Source organism: Cajanus cajan, chromosome 2, assembly GCF_000230855.2.
Source record: "Cajanus cajan strain Asha chromosome 2, NIPB_CcT2T_4, whole genome shotgun sequence".
Classification (NCBI taxonomy): Eukaryota; Viridiplantae; Streptophyta; class Magnoliopsida; order Fabales; family Fabaceae; genus Cajanus; species Cajanus cajan.
Window position 1 is genome coordinate 42,521,326 of NC_138518.1, and position 22,390 is coordinate 42,543,715.

General features: G+C 28.2%; 3 protein-coding genes across 4 annotated transcripts; all 3 read right to left on the minus strand.

Annotated features, from left to right (window-relative positions):
• Positions 1 to 414: 414 nt before the first annotated feature.
• LOC114915465 (putative disease resistance protein At4g19050) lies at positions 415 to 3,162 on the minus strand. Its single transcript, XM_083069614.1, has 2 exons — positions 1,663 to 3,162; positions 415 to 1,173 (listed from the first exon to the last, which is right to left on the minus strand). The coding sequence occupies exons 1-2, from the start codon at positions 3,160 to 3,162 to the stop codon at positions 415 to 417; spliced, it is 2,259 nt and encodes a 752-aa protein (XP_082925740.1).
• A 523-nt stretch (positions 3,163 to 3,685) lies between these two features.
• Positions 3,686 to 7,729, minus strand: LOC114915463 (uncharacterized). The gene is made up of 2 exons (XM_029270268.2): positions 7,073 to 7,729; positions 3,686 to 4,264 (listed from the first exon to the last, which is right to left on the minus strand). The coding sequence occupies exons 1-2, from the start codon at positions 7,173 to 7,175 to the stop codon at positions 3,840 to 3,842; spliced, it is 528 nt and encodes a 175-aa protein (XP_029126101.1). The 5' UTR covers positions 7,176 to 7,729; the 3' UTR covers positions 3,686 to 3,839.
• A 3,120-nt stretch (positions 7,730 to 10,849) lies between these two features.
• LOC114915464 (uncharacterized) lies at positions 10,850 to 20,956 on the minus strand. Of its 2 annotated transcripts, XM_083068231.1 has the most exons (7): positions 19,645 to 20,956; positions 19,234 to 19,299; positions 16,257 to 16,311; positions 15,284 to 15,572; positions 12,857 to 14,134; positions 11,468 to 12,218; positions 10,850 to 11,244 (listed from the first exon to the last, which is right to left on the minus strand). In XM_083068231.1, the coding sequence occupies exons 5-7, from the start codon at positions 13,742 to 13,744 to the stop codon at positions 11,225 to 11,227; spliced, it is 1,659 nt and encodes a 552-aa protein (XP_082924357.1). In that variant the 5' UTR covers positions 13,745 to 14,134; positions 15,284 to 15,572; positions 16,257 to 16,311; positions 19,234 to 19,299; positions 19,645 to 20,956; the 3' UTR covers positions 10,850 to 11,224. The 2 variants fall into 2 exon arrangements, with proteins under 2 accessions (XP_082924357.1, XP_082924358.1); XM_083068232.1 differs by having other exon boundaries at positions 19,234 to 20,956.
• Between the last annotated feature and the right edge of the window lie 1,434 nt (positions 20,957 to 22,390).

Below are 22,390 nucleotides of genomic sequence, written 5' to 3' on the forward strand. Positions count from 1 at the left end.
CATATGTTTAAACTTCTAAGTTTTACTCTTAATGAGAATTCCCACTCAAGTGTAGAGGTAGAAACTTGAAATGCATTTTGGCGCCTTAAACCGTTAGAACTAGCTTTGGCTTGTGAGTGACACTTTTGTAGATCTTTATCATAGCCTTTCAATGATAGCTAGATTATCAAATTTCAACTTTAGAGGCTCAACATATGATCTGTGAAAGACAATTTGTCAAGGAGGGGAAAATTATGAAAATTAACTAGAAATTAGAATTTAAAACATTCAAGGCCACTAAAGTGAATCACAACCAAATTACCAATTTAAAACACTCATTAAAGCCAATGAGAACAAAACAATGCAAAAAATGATGTACAAATATGCCCTCATCAATGTGTTTTATAGGAGATATTTTTTAAATATTATTAGAATTTACATACTTGGATTGTCGTACATATATGATATGGTATTATTCAAACTTCCAAGCCAAATTTTCTTAGCAAATGTTATATGAACTGATCTCAACAATGGCGTGTTGAGATTACCACTTGAAAATGTTTCCATACTTGGAATATTTATTGCCCTCACTATTTGTAAGTTAGGCCAATTCAAGGTTTCATTTTGCTGATAAAAGTTAACTAACTTTGGAAGATCTTTGAGTACAAGACATTCCATTGAAGGGAAAATGGTAGACACATTTTCATGTTTTGCATTGGATATTACCTCTTCAATTTTCTTACAGCTCTGCAATTTGAGTAATTTGAGGTTTCTAAGATTTTTAACAGAAGAAAGTGAGAATAAACTTTTGAGAATACCACAGTAGACAATGTAAAGAGACACCAAATTGGTGAAAAATGGAACTTGAGGTTCCTTGTTCCATAAACATTTCAATCTGCTTAAGTTACTCAATGTTAATGCCTTGAGTTGAGGAAGCATTTCTTGGATATTATAATCTAGTTTGTCATCTTCGAGGTTAAATACCTCAATCAATAACTCACATTTGTCTAAAGTTAATTTTTTCAAGTTGATGAATTGCCTGATCATGCTAGAAGAGATGGAGCTCAACACTTTGTTTTTGCTCAATATCAAATTTTCCAATTCACAAAATGATTTGGAAGGGCTATTGTAGTGCAAGAGCTTCTCAACATCCTTATTTATTATATAAAGTTCCTTTAATTTATCCAATGACAACTGCAAGAAACAAATAATGATTTCAATGCTTAAGAACAAATATGAATACAATACTTTAAAATATAGTTTATGTATATAATAAAACTAACAAAAGTGGACAATATTGCACTATTTCATGCCATTCAAATATATCACTCAAATCCATACTTCCAATCCATCATTTGTACAAATATTAAATAAAACTAATATAAATAATATATATAGAGAGAGACACACATATTCACATAGGTGTGTGTTGGGGAGATTTATCAACTAAGAAAGTATATTTAAGTTATATAATCACATGCGAAAAATCAAGATGGTCACTTAAAAACATCACATGACTTATTTGTTTTTTTAAATCTTGGCTATTCATGATAAAATTGAATGATTAATGTTATTTTCTTTTTATTTTGATGTAGAATTTAATTTCACTAGATATATTCCCTACATATTTATCATATACACACACATGCTTATAAATATCAAAAATTTTAATTCGAAACTTACAGAATTTGGAAAGAAATAGCTTGACACACAAGATTCTTGAAGATCTTTCAGCTCATTGGACACTTCAACAAAAGTCATTAGTGTGGGGCAATTTTTTATTTTCAATATTTCTAAGGATGGAAATTCAGATGCAAAAGGAAAGACAATCGAGAGGTTTATTAGGTTTTCAAGGAAAACAAACTTCAATTGAGAAAATGTAGCGTTTCCTTCTTCTTTATCGAACATGAGGATTTTTTCCAAGGCCCCACAGTTAGAGATTTCCATATGTCTTAGCATTAGAGATATTGGTAACCAATCAATGGACTCACATTGGCTCACTCGTAAGATTTGCATCTTTTGACAGAACCTAACAACTTTCTTGTTGATGATGTGAGTTAATTTGGGTAGATTAGTCAAAATCAATTCATCAAGATGTTGTAGCAACTCTGTATTGGAATAAGATATTTCTCCATGAATGTTGAATATCATTTTCAATGCATTACATTGACTAACCATGAGCTTCTTCAAATTCCCCAACTCTTGTAATGTCCTAGAAGAGACAACACAAATCAACTTGCCACAACTATCTATCTTGACTTCATTCAACTCAGAGAAAGACTCCCCTTCAATTGTGAATGATTCATCTGTTGTTGCAAAACCAGATGTGAATTCTTCCAACATAGGGCATTTTTCTATCATTAGAGTTTTCAACCTTGGGAATTCTACATGGTGGTAAAACCTGATCAAACTTGAGAGGGACTTGAATTCCACCTTGCTCAATGTTGGGAACTTAATTGTTTTAGTGATACCATTATCAACAACGGTCTCTAACATTTCACACCCCTCTAACTTTAATTCATTTAATTGGGAAAGTTTCTCAGCTGCAGAAGGAGTGAATAGGTATTTCAAAGAGGAGCAACTTTTGATGTGTATAATTTGAAGATTTTCAAGGACAAAAATTCCTGTTGGATCTTTGTTCCATATGTGTGCTAGCTGATGTAGTTCTATTAATACCATCGTCTTCATTTGTGTGAAATATTTACCTAATTCATTTAATTGGGAAAGTTTCTCAGCTGCAGAAGGAGTGAATAGGTATTTCAAAGAGGAGCAACTTTTGATGTGTATAATTTGAAGATTTTCAAGGACAAAAATTCCTGTTGGATCTTTGTTCCATATGTGTGCTAGCTGATGTAGTTCTATTAATACCATCGTCTTCATTTGTGTGAAATATTTACCAAATCCATTCTCATCCGGCATAAGTTCCTCGAGGTCAAACAAATGTTCCAATGTTTTGCATTGCTCAATGATGATAACTTGAAGCTTTTTTGATCTCTTAATCAAAAGTGAGAGAAATTTATTTATCCTTTCATCGCAACTTTTTGCTGAGAATGATATCAAGTTGGTGAAATGTGAAGGTTGAAGATTATCTATTACCTTGCTTAATTCCTCAGTATCGCCAATATTGTACTCGATAATTGTTGAGAATAAATCCTGTAAGATTGTGCATGCTCTTGTTATCATCTTCGCTCAACTTTTATAATTTTTAATTCATGTGTAGTTTCGCCAAAATATAGATATTATAATATTTATTATTTTGACTTAATTACAATTTTTCTGCCTTTTACTCTAAAATATTTGTGATTATAATCATTTAAGTTTTTTTTTTTTTAAGTTATGTCTCTAATTTTAAAATCAAGTACATTCAATCTTTATGTCAATTTTCATATTTTTCAAAATACTTCAAAGTTTATTACGCTAGGATTTAAAATAATGTTAAAAATTTAGAAAAGAAAACATTAGTGTAAAATGAATTAAATTCGAAGGATTTGTAGATTGTAAAAACATTCGAAGAAGAATCACTTCGAATTATTTATTTCATTTAGTTTTGGGTTAAATTTGATGTTCTAAGATTGGTAAGTTTTAAAATAAAAGGATTTCAATATTTTGAAAGAAAAGCAAAGTTTGAGTATTTTAATTAAGTAGAAGAAATTAATTAAAATAAAATTTTCTTAATGTTAAATACAAAGGAGTGTATTCACTAAAACAAAATAATTTTATCAATATACATAATTTAGACCAAAAGCAATGAAATTTATAATTATGTCTGAATTCTTTTTTATTGTGTACTTATATTATATCTATGTTTGTATTTTTCGGTACTTAACAAAGTGTTTTAGGAGAGGAGAACTGACCAAAAATTAAAAAATATGGGCAATCTTTGTATCAATATTGTCTTCACCTTGAACTTGATCGTCTAAGATGAGTGACTTCAGTTGTGAGCTTTTTATTGTTCCCAAACCGAACTTCTTCAAGTTGGGGCAGTGATTCACAATCACATGCTCCAAAGATGGCAGTTCGATAGTTTCACCAGATGATAAACTCCTCAAGTTTGGTAAGTCCTCAAAATGTAGTTTATTTGTTTCAGAAAATTTGGTTGGGATTGTGGCTTCTTTGGCTTCTTGAAGTAGTCTAGACGCTACTCGTACCATAGGCAACTCTTCCACACTAATCAAAGGCAACTCTTCCACACTAATCAAAGGCAACTCTTCTTCTTCATCACTATAAAGATACGGTACGTCTCCATTTCCGCCTCCATTTCCGCCCCGGTATACAGGAACAATGCCTTCATCAATAGAAAGCAACCATTCAAGACTAGTTAATTACTTTTGAGATCGTGGGGATGTTAAAAATAATATTCTACTCTTTCGTGATAAAAATCACTGTAATTATTTTAATTAATTTTAAAAAATAAAATAAAAATTATGACATTAATTTGGTTTTTCTAACTTATCATTAAATTATCATGGTAGAGATGAAGATATTATTACCCTATAATGTATATCAAAATTTATGAGTCATTGTCAATAAAATTCATAACCAATAATTGAAGAGTTCAAGAGGTGAAAGTAAACATCTATTTTTCAACTTTTCTCCTTGTTATTGAACAATTAGAGATATATATACTCACAATCCTTATAGAAATTGCAAAATACTTAATAAAATGACCATCATTATTTTTTTTCTCTAAATTATGACTTATAATAAAGACAAAAAGAGTATAAAATGTAAAAAAATAATTTTTTTAAAAAAAAGAGAAAAATAAAATACAACAAAGTAAAAAGAGCATTAACCTTAAGGTATCTAATATTGTATTTATTTAACCATCAATAACATCCACATACTCATTGATGATCATATTTCTTTCTATTATAGTGGGGCTAGCTACTCATATGTAAGCACACATATTTTTCCATCCTTGGATTTCACAAGTAACACTCACGCAGTCTGGGATCACGTTATAACATCCCAATTTTTCATAAAATTATATTAATATTATGTTATATAATTATTTAATATTTTAGATATGTTTATTAAATAATTTGGATATTATTTAATTATCTATATGAATTTTATTTTATTATAAAGTTTGATTTATAATTACTATTTTAATTAATGGAGTAGGAGTTATTTTTAGGATCAATGACTAACCGCATAAACTAATACAAGACTTTTCAATGTGCTTTAGTTTTACTTACACACTTTCTAGAAAACTTTCCGGAAAGTCATTCATCTCTAAATTACCCTAAGTCAAGCACGCTTAACTGTGGAATTCTTATGGGGTGTGGTTTATTTTATTGAGTTGTGATATTTGCATAAGAAAAAAAATGGTTTATAATATCTAATGATTTTTATAAAATAAAACTTTAATTAGATAAATGTATTCATTTGTTTTAGTATCTTTTCTACATATTATCCATAATAATATAAATATAAGTAACCTAAATATTAATTAAGATTAATATATGTAATTTGGAAAGGGGTCATAAAATAATTCTATCAAAAATTACTCTCCAAGGATAAATCTTGTTAATATTATCATATCCAATAATTCATAGTGTATATTGAATTTCAACAATCTAACAATTAAATTAAAAAAATTTAATAAATAAACCAATTCTACAAAAGTTTATAAAATTTAAAAACTATTTAATATTTCATTATAAAATATTGTAAATTTTATATATTTATTAAAAAAATTTAATTTAAAAGTTAAATTGTTAAAATTTAATATAAAAATAAGTTATTAAGTGAAATAAATCAAGATTAACTAAAAAAGTGAATCCCTGTTTATATGTGTGGCCTTTATCCAAATTTACTTTTAAGTTTCGCTCATCTTGAAAAAGGCATCACTACCGCTAAGGAATCAAATGTGTATATATTTTTATTCAAAAATATTATTACTCATATAACAATCCGATGACTAAAGCACTTTCATTTTGAACTTTTGTTTGCTAGATTGTCTTCTTTGTTCTATAGTGTTTGCATATGCTCAGATTACATAGAATTAGGTTTTAATTATTACTTTTACCGTTAGATTTTAAGTTAATCTGGGTTAACTTCTGTTCCACATACACGTGTGCATATATATATATATATATATATATATATATATATATATATATATATATATATATATATATATATATATATATATATATATATATATATACGTGCACTAATATCAACATGTCAATTCATTTTTTTTATTAATAATTATAAAAAGTATTTTATATTGATTTAAATTTGTATAATAAAGTATTAGATAATTTTAAATTTTTTCAAAATTTGAAGACTTAATTTATATATTAAAATTTTTTTAATTTAATAACTAAATTATTATAATTGAGATATAAAATATGAATTATTAAATAAAATAAATCTATTAAATTTATATTGATTTAAATTTGTATAATAAAGTATTAGATAATTTTAAATTTTTTCAAAATTTGAAGACTTAATTTATATATTAAAATTTTTTAATTTAATAACTAAATTATTATAATTGAGATATAAAATATGAATTATTAAATAAAATAAATCTATTAAAACTTATTCTTGTGGATCTTTCTTATATATAAAGATCCACTTATAATAAGAGTAAGTTTTATTAGAAATATTTTACTTTATAATTCATTATTTACGATAAATTTCAACAATTCAACTATTAAATTTAATATTCTTAATGAATAAACGAGTTTGCAAAATTTTGTAAAATACGAATTCATTTAATGCTTTATAACATAAATTTAAATTAATAAATATATATAAAATTATATTATACATTGTTTTGAATTGAAATATTAAATAATTTTAAAATTTTATAAAAAAATTATACACTTAAATCTATATGATAAAGTTTTTTAATTTAATTATTGTATCTTTGAAATTTATTATGAATTAATTATGACTTATTGAGTACATGAATATATATGTATATATGTATGTGTGGTTTTCTGAGTTAAACTGAAAAAATATTTATCAAAATTTACATGTAAGTTGGCTCATCTTTGAGCGGCAGAAAGCAGAATGCATATTAATAGGTTTACTCAATAAATATTATAAAAGAACATAGTGGTTCAAGAATTCTGACCTTTTATGACAGTTCGTAATATAGTAGCCTTGACGCGTCCCCTAAGGGGGGGTCTAGCTTTAGCAGTGGGATGACCGGGAGGTCTAATAGTGACATGTTCCATTCTATAAGTGTTGAAAAATTCTGACCTTGCGTTAGATCTAACTTGATGGGTGTTCCTTCAACATTTTCACGTCTTCCTCTTATTTCACTCGGAGGTCTAATAGTGATATGAATGTAACTACAACACAATCTATCAATGTCCTTGCTATATATTATATATATGTCTGAATCTTCACTTCAAATCCAACAAACTTCTCTCTCTTCAAATAAACTTGGACTTCCTTTGTTAATTAGTCTTTTACCCTATATGAGTTAATAAGGATCTTATCAACGATTAACATAAAAGTACTTACTAATTTATTAGTATTGTGTTTATTAAAATCATAATAAAATTATATTTAAAATCACAATAAAATTAAAATATTGGAAACACTGTATTAATTTACTTTTATTTTATTCTTTAATTAATGTCCTTCAATTACTAAAAATACAAAATTCAATGCCCTTAGAATTGTACTTTTTCCATATTTTTCATTAACCACGATAATCCTCATTTAAGTTCTAGGTTTAGGCTTGTATTACATTTTTAGTTTAGTTACATTTTTATTTATCTTATAACTTTAATTAGTTCGAATTGCTTTGATCCCTTTAGTTTTTTCTTTCACGAATTTCTTCCCTGCTATCTTTAAAATTAAAATCAATTTGACGTCTTTCTTGGTTGTTTTATAATGCCAAGAAATTACAAGAACATGATATCTTTCTTGATCGGGACTTGAATGCTTAATTAAAAAATTAAATGGATCAGGTTACTTGCTTCTTAACATAAACCTGGTGTCAAAAACAAAACATAAGAAAACCTTGGTGAAAAAAAAAACATAAGAAAACCCCACTGTCAAAAAAATATATGAAAAATCTTGCTGTCAATAAAAAAGAAGAAAATCTCTACTTTTAAGATATGTAGTTCCAATGAATGCGTACTCATTTTCATTAAAACCAAAACTTTTTTTAATTGCTATGGGTTAAAAATAAAATGTTTAGTCTTGTTTTATATTTTGTTGCTTAATTACTATTTTTGTCATTGTTTCTTGGTTCAAGACTTATATTTGTGTTTTTATTGAGTTTTATTGGGAATATATAAATGACAAAGAAATTCTTTTATTTTTATATATTAACAATGTTTTTTTTTTTATTCTTTATTTTTTTTTTCTCTCATTTGGCTTCTTAAACGCTTAGTTTGTGATTGGATTCCAATCATCTACACCTCAAAAAAGAAAATAAAAATAGTGTTCTGAAATTCGGATCAGATCGATGGATTGGATTGATCTAACCGAACCCAACAAATGCTACCAATGCCAAGCAGATTTAGAAGATATATAGGAGTCTGCAGATGGTAAATATATTTAAAACCATTTATTTCTAATTTGATTTATTTTAAAGAAGTTAATCATCGGGTTGTTAAATGCATGATTTGCTTACTTTGCAATTTGGAAAAGAATAAGATAATACATGGCACCCTTGCGTCAAAGACATGGATTTGCAAAAGTTTATTCCTTAAGTAATTTAATCAGCCTTTCTTTGTTGTTTTATAATATCAACAAATCATGTCGAGGCAAGCACATGATGTCTTTTTTGATCGGGACTTGGACGTTTTAAATAAAAAACTAAATGGATCCAATTACTTTAATTAAAAAATTTAATGGATCCGATTACTTACTTCTTATCTTAAAAAATAACTTGTGCTAAAAGAAAACATAAAATTCTCTGCTGTAAAAAAATAAGAAAAACTCTACTTTTAAGATATTGTAGTTCCAATTAATAAACCCACTTGGTTGAAAGACTTTATTTATAAATATATAAAATAAAATAAAAACAATAATTTTGATAATTTTTTTTTGTATTTTGTTTTTTTCTAAAAAAGTTTTTATTATTGGTTCACGTGTAATATCATAATAACTCTTAATTTATTATATATTTGGCCGTTGGGTTTATGAAATGAAAGTTAATATATTTTTTTAGTTTTCTTATTAGTCTCAAATAGCCTAGCTCTAGGTCATCTTACCCATTCCCTGGTGTTGGACAGCTTCAACCCTAACATACGTGCAATTTTAATTTAATGCATCCATTAAGTTAAAAATTCACTATTAATTTTGTTAACTGTTTCTTGGTCCACCAATACTTGAATTTGGCTCTAGTTTTTCTGTAAGTTTTGATGGGAATATATAAAAGACAAGAAAAATTCTATTTCTTTTAATTTTTTTAATTTCTACTCTCATTTGGCTTCTTAAACAAATAATAATATAATATGTCCAAAATGATTTATGTATCAAGCTGTATAGTTTCCGGGGTTAAGCTTGATTTGTTTTGTCATCAACTTTCACAGATTGCCCCCCAAAATCCTACCAATGCTAAGCTGATTTAGATGATTGTACGTAGTCGTGATATATCTATCGATGGCAAATAAAATACTTTTAAAACCATTTTATTTCTGAAATTCTTATATTAAATATCTAGTTGTTGGCTTTCAAGTCTAAATGTCTTATGGCGATGTTTCATCAGTATCCCATAGACTCCAACCTACCCTGAGAACAAAATATCAAAGACTAGAGTTTTTATAGCAATATTATTAATTGAAGATATATTTTGTTATATAAAAAAATATGTATAGCGAATTTGGTCAATTCGAATCGACGGCTTGCTTGGTTTTATGGTGAAAATTGGAATAAAATAAATAAGAAATTCAATCAAATTATAAAAGTTAATCCGAATAAAGATTTATTCATTTTCTTAGGTAGTTTAAGAACCCATTGGTTCGAGAAATGATGTACGATAAACATTATAGTACTTTCCACATTACAATGCATAGTGACAGGTAGCAAAATGCATGGTTTTGTTGGTTTGTTACTTTGCAGTGTACCCGTGCGAGAATAATTATTTGTTCTCAGCCGATGCCTTTAGTTTTTTTTTTTTTTTTTTTCCTTTTAAACCGATTATCTGTATGCGTCGAGGGGTGTGCCCTTATAAAAGGTACTCCAACGCTCAAATACGTTATTTTGTGTGATAAATATGAATTATGAATAGTAATTTTACCTCAAGATATGAACTATTTATATTGATGTTAATGGACTCTCATCTTGATGGGTCATAAGTTAGGGTTACCAACTAGGTAATATGTCGATAATTGATTTTAGTCATTTTGTCTGTATGCGTCGAGGGGTGTGCCCTTGTAAAAGGTACTCCAACGTTCAAATTAATTATTTTCGATTTTTTGTTTTGTTATGTAAGTGCAGGTGATAGTTAGGAACTATTTTTCCATTGTTATTGAATTATGAGCTTAAGTTTCTTTCCTTAGAAGATGTTTTTGTATTAGTTGATATTCTATGTAATTTACTTTAGTTTTAGTCTTGTTATTTTGGGAATTTGAATGTGATACCTTTATGTTTAACTTTCCATTTAAAAAATAAAGTATTTCTGAAAACTAGTATTATATTATTGAATTTATATATAAGGGGTAGAGGGTGTCACATTATTGACATCAATCTACTTGAAATCTAGATCAAAAAATGTAGTTCATAATTACAAATCATGAAATTAGATCTACAAAAGAAGAGGTGAAGATGAAGAATTTGTATAGAAAAATTAAATCAAAATTTTATCAAAATCCTTGAAGCCTTGAATTGTTTAAGTGGATTAGTTAAGCATTTTCATCAAAGTGTTGCAACAAAATCAAAAAGAAAAATAGAAGAGAAATTTGCACAAGAGATAGGGAGAGAGCGCAAAAGAAATAGAATTGAGAGAAATTTGCAAGAGAAACAAGTGTAAAATAAATCTAAAAAATGAGGATTATTTACACAACTCAAGCTACTGACACTTATTTACAGACACGGATGTTATTGGGCCTAAATCCAGTTAATTACAAGTCCAACCCACTAATTACATGTTTAAACTTCTAAGTTTTACTCTTAATGAGAATTCTCACTCAAGTGTAAAGGCAAAGTTTTGAAACGTATTTTGGGGCCTTAAACCATCAGAACTAGCTTTGGCTTATGAAAGACACTTTTATAAATCTCTATCTTAACCTTTCAGGGACAACGAGAACTTTGAATTTTGAATTCAAAGGCCCGAGATATGACCTGCGAAAGACAATTTGTCAAGATGGGGAAAGTTAAGAAAATTAACTAGAAATTAAAATTTAAACCATTAAAGGCCACTAAAGTGAATCACAACCAAATTACTAATTTAAGACACTCATAAAGGCCAAATGAGAACAAAATAATGCAGAAAAAGATGTACAAATATGCCCTATCAAAGTGTTTAATAAGAGATATTTATTAAATATTATTAGAATTTACATACCTGGATCTTTGTGCATATATGATATGGTCTTATTCAAACTTCCAAGCCAAATTTTCTTAGCAAATTGTATATGAACTGATCTCAACAATGGCATGTTGAGATTACCTCTTGAAAATGTTTCCATATTTGGAATATTTATCACCCTCACTATTTGTAAGTTAGGACAATTGAAAGTTCCATTTTGCTGACAAAAGTTGACTAGCTTTGGAAGATTTTTGAGTACAAGGCATTCCATTAATGGGAAACTGATAGACATATTTTCAGATTTTTCATTGGATATTACCTCTTCAATTTTCTCACAGTTGTACAATTTGAGTAATTTGAGTTTCCCAAGATTTTTGACATTAGAAAGTGAGAATAAACTTTTGAGAGTACCACAGTGGACAATGTAAAGAGACACCAAATTGGTGAAAAATGGAACTTGAGGTTCCTTGTTCCATAAATATGTCAATCTTCTTAAGCTACTCAATGTTAATGCCTTGAGTTGAGGAAGCATTTCTTGGATATTATAATCTAGTTTGTCATCTTTGAGGTTAAATACCTCAATCAATAACTCACATTTGTCTAAAGTCAGTTTTTTCAGGCTGATGAATTGTTTGATCATGCTGAAAGAGATGGAACTCAACACTTTGTTGTTGCTCAATGTCAAATTTTCCAATTCACAAAATGATTTGGAAGGGCAATTGTAGTGCGAGAGCTTCTCAACATCCTTATTTATTATATAAAGTTCCTTTAATTTATCCAATAACAACTACAAGAAACAAATAATAATTTCAATGCTTAAAAACAAATGTGAATACAATACTTAAAAATATGGAATGCGTGTATAATAAAACTAACAAAAATGGACAATACTGAACAATATCATGGCATGCAAATATATCAATCAATCTCATAATTTTAATCCATTATTTGTATAAATAACGAATAAAACAAATATAAATAATATATATATATAGAGAGAGAGAGAGAGACAAGTGCGTGTTAGGGAGATTTATCAAGTGAGAAAGTCATTTTTATAAGTAAATGAGAAAGTATATTTAAGTTATATAATCATGTGTGAAAGATCAATGTCACTTAAAAATATCATGTGACTTTTAAAAAGTCAGATGACTTATTTGTTTATTTAAATCATTACTATTCATAATAAGATTTAATGATTAATGTTCATTTTTTTTTATTTTGATGTAAAAAGTTATTTTCAAAACACACACACACACACATACACACACACACACACACACACACACACACACACACACACACACACACACACATATATATATATATATATATATATATATATATATATATATATATATTTATTTATTTATTTATCGTATACACATCATGCTTATAAATATAAAAAAAAATTAAATTGAAACTTACAGAATTTGGAAAGAAATAGTTTGAAGGATGAGATTCTTGAAGATCTTTTAGCTCATTGGACACTTCAACAAAAGTCATTAGAGTGGGGCAATTTTTTATTTTCAATATTTCTAAGGATGGAAATTCAGATGAAAAAGGAAAGATAATCGAGAGGTTTATTAAGTTTTCAAGGAAAACAAACTTCAATTGAGAAAATGTAGCTTTTCCTTCTTCTTTATTGAACATCAGGATTTTTTCCAAGGCCCCACAGTTAGAAATTTCCATATATCTTAGCATTAGAGACATTGGTAACCAATCAATGGACTCACATTGGCTCACTTGTAGGATTTGCATCTTTTGACAGAGCCTAACAACTTTCTTGTTGATGATGTGAGTCAATTTGGGTAGATTAGTCAAAATCAATTCATCAAGATGTTGCAAAAGCTCTGTATTAGAATAAGATATTTCCTCATAAATGTTGAATACCATTTTCAATGCGTTACAATGACTCACAATGAGTTTCTTCAAATTCCTCAACTCTTGTAATGTTCTAGAAGAGATAACACAAATCAACCTATCACAACTATCTATCTTGACTTCATTCAACTCAGAGAAAGACTCCCCTTCAATTGTGAATGATGCACCTGTTGTTGCAAAACTAGATGTGAATTCTTGCAACATAGGACATTTTTCTATAATCAAAGTTTTCAACCTTGGGATTTCTACATGGTGGTAAAATCCGATCAAGCTTGAGAGGGACTTGAACTCCACCTTGCTCAATTTTGGGAACTCAATTGTTTTAGTGCTACCATTATCAACAACGGTCTCTAACATTTCACATCCCTCTAACTTTAATTCATTTAATTGGTAAAGCTTCTCAGCTACAGAATGAGTGAATAGGTATTTCATAGAGGAGCACCTTGTGATATGTATAATTTGAAGATTTTCTAGGACAAAAGTTCCTGTTGGATCTTTGTTCCATATGCTTGCTAGCTGATGCAGTTCTATTAATACCAACCGCTTTAGTTGTTTGAAATATTTACCATATCCATCCTCATCAGGTGTAAGTTCCTCGAGGTCAAATAAATGTCCTAATGTTTTGCATTGCTTAATGACGATAACTTGAAGCTTTTTTGATCTTTTAATCAAAATAGACAGAAATTTATGTATCCTTTCATCACAACTTTTTGCTGAGAATGATATCAAGTTGGTAAAATGTGAAGGTTGAAGGTTGTCTATTACCTTACTTAATTCCTTAGTATTATCAATATTGTAGTCGATAATTGTTGAGAATATATCCTGCAAGATTGTGCATGGTCTTGTTATAATTTTCACTCAACTTTTATATTTTTTAATTCATATATAGTTTCACCAAAATATAGATATTAATAATATTTAGGCTAAAACCCTATTTTGGTCCCTTATATTAATTGTTTGTTTCAATTTAGTCTCACTTTTATTTTTGGTTTCAATTTGGTCCCAAACTAATTAATTGGTTTCAATTTAGTCCCAAATTAATTAATTGGTTTCAATGTGGGACTTCCATCTAAATTATTTAAACAGAGTTAACTTTTGGCCACGTGGATGCCACGTAGATACATACGTGGATGCCACGTGGATGACAATTTTTTTGAAAACACCTGGACCCAGAACGGCTCATTCTGGTTGCATTCTTGGTGTGTTAATTTTGTAACTGAAACGGCCGTTCCAGATGCAAAAATTAACACACCACCAGTGCAGCAGAACGGGCCGTTCTGAAACCAATTAATATATTTGGGACCAAATTGAAACTAATTAATTTATTTGGGACCAAATTGAAATAAAAAATAAAAGTGGGACTGAATTAAAACAAACAATTATTATAAGAGACCAAAATAGGGTTTTAGCCTAATATTTATTATTTTGACTTAATTACACTCTTTTATTTTGCCTTTTACTCTAAAATATTTGTGATTATAATCATTTAAGTTTTTTTTCTAAAGTTATTATGTCTCTAATTTTGAAATCAAGTAAATTCAATCTTTACGTTAATTTTCATATATTTTTTTTATAAATACTTAAAATTTTATTAGATTTAGGATAAAATAATGTTAAAAGTTTAGAAAGAAAACATTAGTGTAAAATGAATTAAATTTGAAGGATTTTGTGGATCGTAAAAACATACTCCAAGAAGAATCACTTTCGACTAATGTTTTTTTTTTTTTTTTTAAGTTTGGGTTAAATTTGATGTTCTTGTTAAATTTAAGTAAAAGGATTTCAATATTTTGAAACAAAAGCGGAATTTGAGTATTTTAATTAAGTAGAAGAAAATTAATTAAAATTATACATAATTTAGACTAAAAGTAACGAAATTTATAATTAACTGTGAATTCTTTTTTATTGTGTACTTATAACTAAATTTTATTTTTCATTACTTAACAAATAGTGTTTTAGGAGAGGAGAACTAACCAAGAATTCAAAAATATGGGCAATCTTTGTATCAATGTCGTCTTGAACTTGAACTTGACCGTCTAAGATGAGTGACTTTAACTGTGAGTGTTTTATTGTTCCCAAACCGAACTTCTTTAAGATGGGGCAACGGTTCACAATCACATGCTCCAAAGATGGCAATTCCACAGTGTCACCAGAAGATATACTCTTTAAGTTTGGCAAGTCCTCCAAATGAAGGTTATTTATTTCAGAAATTTTGATAGAAAGTATGGCTTCTTTCACTTCTTTAAGTGGCGACAATCGCACCCTGGACAATGTCTAATAAGTTTTAGGACTAAGACATATTTTTTTATTTATGTTTTATTTTCATTTAATTAATAAATTTTTTAATTAATAAATTTTTTAATTAAATATTAAAAATTAAGAAGTTTCATCATCTAATGATAACTACTCCAATCACTATTTTGGAGTGTACTTTATAAACATATATTATATAAATTTAATAAATTAATTTTTAATATATTCAATATTTCTAATGAAACACTAATTTTTTGTTAGTAATTTCTAAAAATTTTAAATTAGAGAAAAAATTCATCATCACTATTATAAAATTAAGACAATATTTTTTTTTTCAAAATCTGATTTATTGAAATTCAAATAATTTTCTTAAAGTGATTTCATATTTTAAAATATTTTATAATATGGTATGAATATAATAAAATAAATTAATTTAATATTTATACAAAATACTTAAAACTATAAGATATTTTTTTAGAGGAACCAAATCAACAAGATATTCTTACGATGTTATCTCAATTATTTTTATTAATTTTTTATATATAAATTATACTATTATTATAGAAATTAATTCTTATATTCATTTTGGTACCATTTTTTTATTGAAATTCAAAAAAAAATGTAAAATAACTTATAAATAATAATAATAAAAAATTACAAATTAATATGTTGGGCCGACATTGAAGAAACATACCTTTGTTGAAAGTTAGGAATTAAAGATCTCAAGGGGTCTTCGTAACGACGATACCCTTCAAGAATAGAAGCCAACCATCCAAGACTAGTCAAATTTATTTGTGAATGTAGGATGCTAAAATTAATATTAATTCATGTTCTTATTATAAGATACTTATAATTAAATAATGTATACTAATATAGGTAGTTATTATTTTAGTTGGATTTATAAAAATATATGATGTTTTACTCCATCCATCCACAATAACTATAATTTTAACATTTGAAAATATTTTAAAATGAGTGACGTTCTCACTTTTTAATATAATATTAATATATTTTTTTTAATTTGTACCCTCATATATTATTCAACAACCACAACTAAAAAATTTTTAGAGAATAGACTATTTTAGTTAAAAATATATTAAAAAGTGATACCCATATTATAAAGATGACAATGTGAGTTGAACTTGGTAAGTCTACCTATTTATTTTTGTGGGTTAGGTTGAGAAAGTAAACCCACCAACTCACCTAACCCATCAACTCAATGTGTCAACTTGTAAACCCACTTTATTTTATTTTGTGTTTTTAAAAGATAAATTTGTAGTGAATTTATGTTGGATTAGTGTTTTTATTTTATAACTTAAATTTCTCTTTCCAAGTAATTATTCTTATTTTATATGAAATAGAAATATATTATTTTAATCACATGTATCTTACTAGTACATTTTCTTGTATAGTGTTTGATTTTAATAGAAATATATATTAATTTTACCTTTTGCATGAAAAAGTTTAACCCTTTTAATCAATTTCATAAATAATATAATAAAATTATAGGATGAACTCATATATTGAACAACTTTAGTTGAGATTTATTTTTAAAATGGGGTGTGTTGAAGATGTATCAACCTATCAACTCATCAATTCTAAGTAACCAACTCATTAAAATAAGTTAACATGGCAACTCATTGTTAAGTGAGTTGGGTTACATTTTTCTAACTTGTTTTTTTTTGTGGGCCAACCCGCCTCACCCTATTTTGGGTGAATTGACACTTTTACTCACCCCCTAATTTATTATTGTCTTTAATATATGTATAGAAACTTTAAACTACAATCATGGTAAGATGGATGAATATTAGTTTGATCCTTCTTACTTATTATTAATTATCACAAGAGATATGATGATATTATCCTATAATCTATATCAAAGTTAATTCACCATTATTAATAAAATTATTTGATAATCATAGAGTTCAAAAGGTGAGAGATAGCAAGCATATATTTTTCAGCTTTTCTTCTCATTATTCAATAATAATAAACACATATACCACAATCTTTAATAAGGAAAAAATATGAAAAAAAAATAATTTATAGAAATTTTAAAATAACTTATAAAAAGGACTAAAATTTCTTTTAAATTTTACATCATAATAAAGACTAGAAAAATATAATTTAAAAAAGAGAGAAAATCAAGCAAAAAAAAATGGAAAAATAAAATACAAGAAAGAAAAGAAGAAAAAAAAAAAAAGCATCACCGTTAAGGAATCAAATGTGTATAAATTTCTTAATTTTATATTTGTGATCATAAATTTCTTTCTCTAATTTAAAAATTTTAAAAATCGCTAACAAAACAAATTAATGTTTCATTAAAGATATTAAATATGTTAAAAAAAATTAATTTCTTAAATGTGTGTAATGTATGTTTTAGAATACGTCACAAAATAGTGTTTGCATGCGTTATCATTGTGTGAAATATTGAAACTTCTTAATTGTTAAATTTAATTAGTAATTTTACTAATAAAAATAAAAATAAAAATTATTTAATTAAACAAGAGTAAATTTTAAATAAAAAATTTGGCTTAGATGTAAAGTTTGTTAGAAACAGTCCTCGATCACACCAAGCTTGAATGGACAGAGAAACGAGGGAGGCTACCAAATTGTCTCACACGCTGCGAAACATGATTATTTGGTGTAATTCATTATTCAATTACACAAAATTAGGTTTTAACTATGACTTTTACCATTAGATTTTAAGCTAATTTCGGTTTAACTTGTGCCTCTCATCCCCTACACCCCCTTCCACTATTTATTTAAATTTATATAATAAAATATTAAATAATTTCAATTTTTTTTCTAAAATTTAAAGACTTAATTTATACATTAAAAATTTTAATTTAATAAAAATTGTTAAAATTAACGTAACACATAAATTATTTAGTAGAATATATAACTCTATTAAAATTTATTCTTATAGATTTTTTTATATATAGAGATCCACTTACAATGAAAATAAATTTTATTAGAGTTATTTTACTTAATAATTTATTATTTGCATTGAATATCAATAATTTAACTATTAAATTTAATATTCTTTATGAATAGATAAGTTTGAAAAATTTTGTGAAATATGAAATTCATTTAATACTTTGCAACATAAATTTTAATTAATAAATATCTATAAAATTATATTATACGTTATTTTAAACTGAACAATTAAATAGTTTTTAAATTTTGTAAAACTTTATACACTTAAATCTATATAATAAAATTTTTTAATTTAACTCATGTATCTTTGAAATTTATTTTGAATTAATTATAATTTATTATATATATATATATATATATATATATATATATATATATATAGGAAGCATATCAAGTGAGAGCAAATTTATTATAAGAGATGACAAGGTTAAAATATAACCTTTAGATTAATTTTCTCTCACTTAATATACTAAAATTTAGGAATTCGTAAAATTAATTTAAAGATTATATTTTAACTCTTTTATCTCTCATAATAAATTTTCTCTCACTTAATACGTTTCATATATATATATATATATATATATATTTATGTGTGTGGTTTTTTGAGTTAAACTGAAAAAAATATTGATCAAAATTTACTTGTAAGTTTAGTTAATTTTTGAGCGGCAGAATGCATATTAATAGATTTAGTCAACAAATATTCTAAAAGAACATAGTGGTTCAAGAATTCTCACCTCTTTCTACAAATGGTCTGAAAAAGCCTACGACTTCAGTATATTGACGTCTTAGACGTGTTTTTTCTATAAATGACAAGAAAGCTCTCTCTTAGGAATTTTGTATTTCACTCGGAGGTGAAAAGACAGGTGTCATAAGAGCATATGTAATAGGTTAGTTATAAGTAACTCTCTCTTTGTCATATCAACACTGATTTACTTTATGAATTGTTTAAATTTTAATAAAATTATTTGTACAAATAACTCTACTAAAATTTAAACAATCCATAAAATAGACCAGTACTAATTTAATAATAATATAATAAAAAAATTACATATAAACAACCCTATTATAAATGCTCTAAGTATTGAATGCATGTTAATAAATTTAGTCAATAAATATTCTAAACAACATGGTTCAAGAATTCTCACCTCGGAAATCCAGGAAAGCGTCACTGGCTTCAGAATAATTTTGAATTTTTCGACGTTCTCTTTCTATACATGACGAGAAAGCGGCTTCTCTGTCTTCAATGTCTTCATCTTTTTAATTATTGAATATTTAAAAATATTTTTAAAATTATTAATTATTATTTAATATTAATTTTTAAAATTATTAAATATTTAAAAATTAACTAATATTTATTTTTATAAAATTTAATTTAAAAATTTTAACATATAAATATATTTTTAAAATTAATTTTATCATAATACAATTAAATTATTATCTAACCTAACAATTTAAAATTTAAAAAATTTAAATTAACTTATTCAAATAAAATATTTTAAAAATAATAAAAATTAAAATAATTCAAATACCAATAATTCAAAAAAATTTAAATTTATAAATTTTTTCATCCAAACACAACAATCATCACCTCGAAAAATCAGGAAAGGGTCACTGTCTTCAGAATTTCGAAATTTTCGGCGTGCGCGTGCTATAAATGACGAGAAAGCGTCTTCTCTGTCTTCAAGTGCCATAACTCCAAAAGTGTTGAATGTACGTAAACTGCAAAGCAATGTATCAATGTCGTTGCTCTATATATTTCTGAATCTTTGCTTCAAATCCAAGAAACTTCTCTCTCCTAAAACAAACTTCTCCTTACTTTATTACTCTTTTACCCTATGAGTATTTTTTTTTTCTCTCTTTCTCCTCAATTTGTTATTATTATTTATTCGATATTTTTTTTATTGCGAGTTTATAAAATATATCGAATTATTTTTTTTTATTTTTGAATTTAGGATTCTTAATTTTTAATCATTATTTTTCATTTTTCATATTATATTACTAACTTTTTATAAACTAAAATTAGGTGAATGATAACTGTACCTTCCCGGTAAAAGTTCGACTAGACCCTCACTCGTCTAATATCCGATTGGTCTTCCAGGTCACAAGCCCTCTCGCCTTATCGGCTCAGGACTGGAAGGCAAGTGTACCTTCCCGGTAAAATTCCGACTAGGCCCCCCACTCGTCTAATATCCGACTGGTCTTCCAGGCCACAAGCCCTCTCGCCTTATCGGCTCAGGGCTGGAAGGCAAGTGTACCTTCCCGGTAAAATTTCGACTAGACCCCCCACTCGTCTAATATTCGACTGGACCGTCACAGCGTGCAGCAAATCGGCTCTAACCCAATTACATGCACCCACGAGGGCATTCGCCATTTTCCCGACAGGTCTCCTTGTAGTGGCCTTGTCAGTAAAATCCCGACTTGACTAACCACCACTCACCCCCAGGGCTTCGAGATAAGAACGATTAAGGGAGATCCCGATAATCGCGGGGCCCACGAAGCCCATAACACAAAAGTATAAAACCCAAAACCCTAGAGCTAGGACGACAGATTACACTTTTGAATGCTCTGGCTTTGAGGCTTGACCTAGGGAAAAACCCTAGTCCACCCCTTGGCCGAAACATTTTGGCGCCCACCGTGGGGCCACGGTAAAACTCTTCCTACGCCCCAAGTCACAAGAAAAAACCTACACTCTACTATGGCGAGAGGCGGCACATCCAACCACGACCCACAACACCCTACCATGGAGGAGATGATGGCGTTGATCAATGGCTTGAGAGAGGAGCGCGACCCAGAGAGAGAGAAGGAGAGGAAGTTTCCTGCACAAAAACAGAGTGGGCTCTGTGTTTTCGTCGGTGTGAGGTCTTGCACCGTTGGATCGAGCTGATTTTTGGACTGTAGGTTCCAGAAGTGTGGTTCTTCATTCTGACCGTTCAGATTATTAACCGGAGGCCTGGTTTGGGAGGAAACAGCTTCATATCAGTAGGTGAAAGTGTTCTAGCGCAAAACAGGACTGGTACTGTGTTTTAATCGGTGTGAAGTCGTTCACCGTTGGATCGGGCTGATTTTTGGACTATAGGTTCAGGAAGTGAGGTTCTTCATTCTGACCGTTCGGATCGTCAATCTGAGGTCTGGTTTGTCAAAGAACAGCTTCGTATCAGCAGGTGGAACCGTTTGACGGGAAACAGGATCCTAGTCAACATCTAATGGACTTTCGTGCCCATATGTTAATTCGTGGAGGAAGCATGGGAGTCTGCTGCGAGGGTTTTATGCTACAAAGGTTTTTAACGAGGTAACATCAAATAATAAAAATCATTATTTTCAAATTGATTGACTCGCAGGAAAACTCGTGATTGTCGGCAAAAGTCCGGCTGGGCGAGTATAAATAACTCGATTGATGAAACTCGTGATTGTCGGCAAAAGTCCGGCTGGGCGAGTATAAATAACTCAATTGATGAAACTCGTGATTGTCGGCAACACCGACTGGGCGAGTATAAATAACTCGATTGATGAAACTCGTGATTGTCGGCAACAGTATGACTGGGCGAGTATAAATAACTCGATTGATGAAACTCGTGATTGTCGGCAAAAGTCCGGCTGGGCGAGTATAAATAACTCGATTGATGAAACTCGTGATTGTCGGCAACAGTCCGACTGGGCGAGTATAAATAACTCGATTGATGAAACTCGTGATTGTCGGCAACAGTCCGACTGAGCGAGTATAAATAACTCGATTGATGAAACTCGTGATTGTCGGCAAAAGTCCGGCTGGGCGAGTATAAATAACTCGAAGACCAAACTCGTGATTGTCGGCAAAAGTCCGGCTGGGCGAGTATAAATAACTCGATTGATGAAACTCGTGATTGTCGGCAAAAGTCCGGCTGGGCGAGTATA

Coding starts and splice junctions, on each gene's coding strand:
- LOC114915465 (XM_083069614.1), bottom strand. CDS start 3,162: ATGATAACAAGAGCATGCACAATCTTACAGGATTTATTCTCAACAATT. Junction 1,174..1,662: donor GCTATTTCTTTCCAAATTCT/GTAAGTTTCGAA, acceptor TGTTTCTTGCAG/TTGTCATTGGATAAATTAAA.
- LOC114915464 (XM_083068231.1), bottom strand. CDS start 13,744: ATGAAATACCTATTCACTCATTCTGTAGCTGAGAAGCTTTACCAATTA. Junction 12,219..12,856: donor ACTATTTCTTTCCAAATTCT/GTAAGTTTCAAT, acceptor TGTTTCTTGTAG/TTGTTATTGGATAAATTAAA. Junction 11,245..11,467: donor ATATATGCACAAAGATCCAG/GTATGTAAATTC, acceptor TGTCTTTCGCAG/GTCATATCTCGGGCCTTTGA.
- LOC114915463 (XM_029270268.2), bottom strand. CDS start 7,175: ATGGAACATGTCACTATTAGACCTCCCGGTCATCCCACTGCTAAAGCT. Junction 4,265..7,072: donor ATTACGAACTGTCATAAAAG/GTCAGAATTCTT, acceptor CTATTGATGAAG/GCATTGTTCCTGTATACCGG.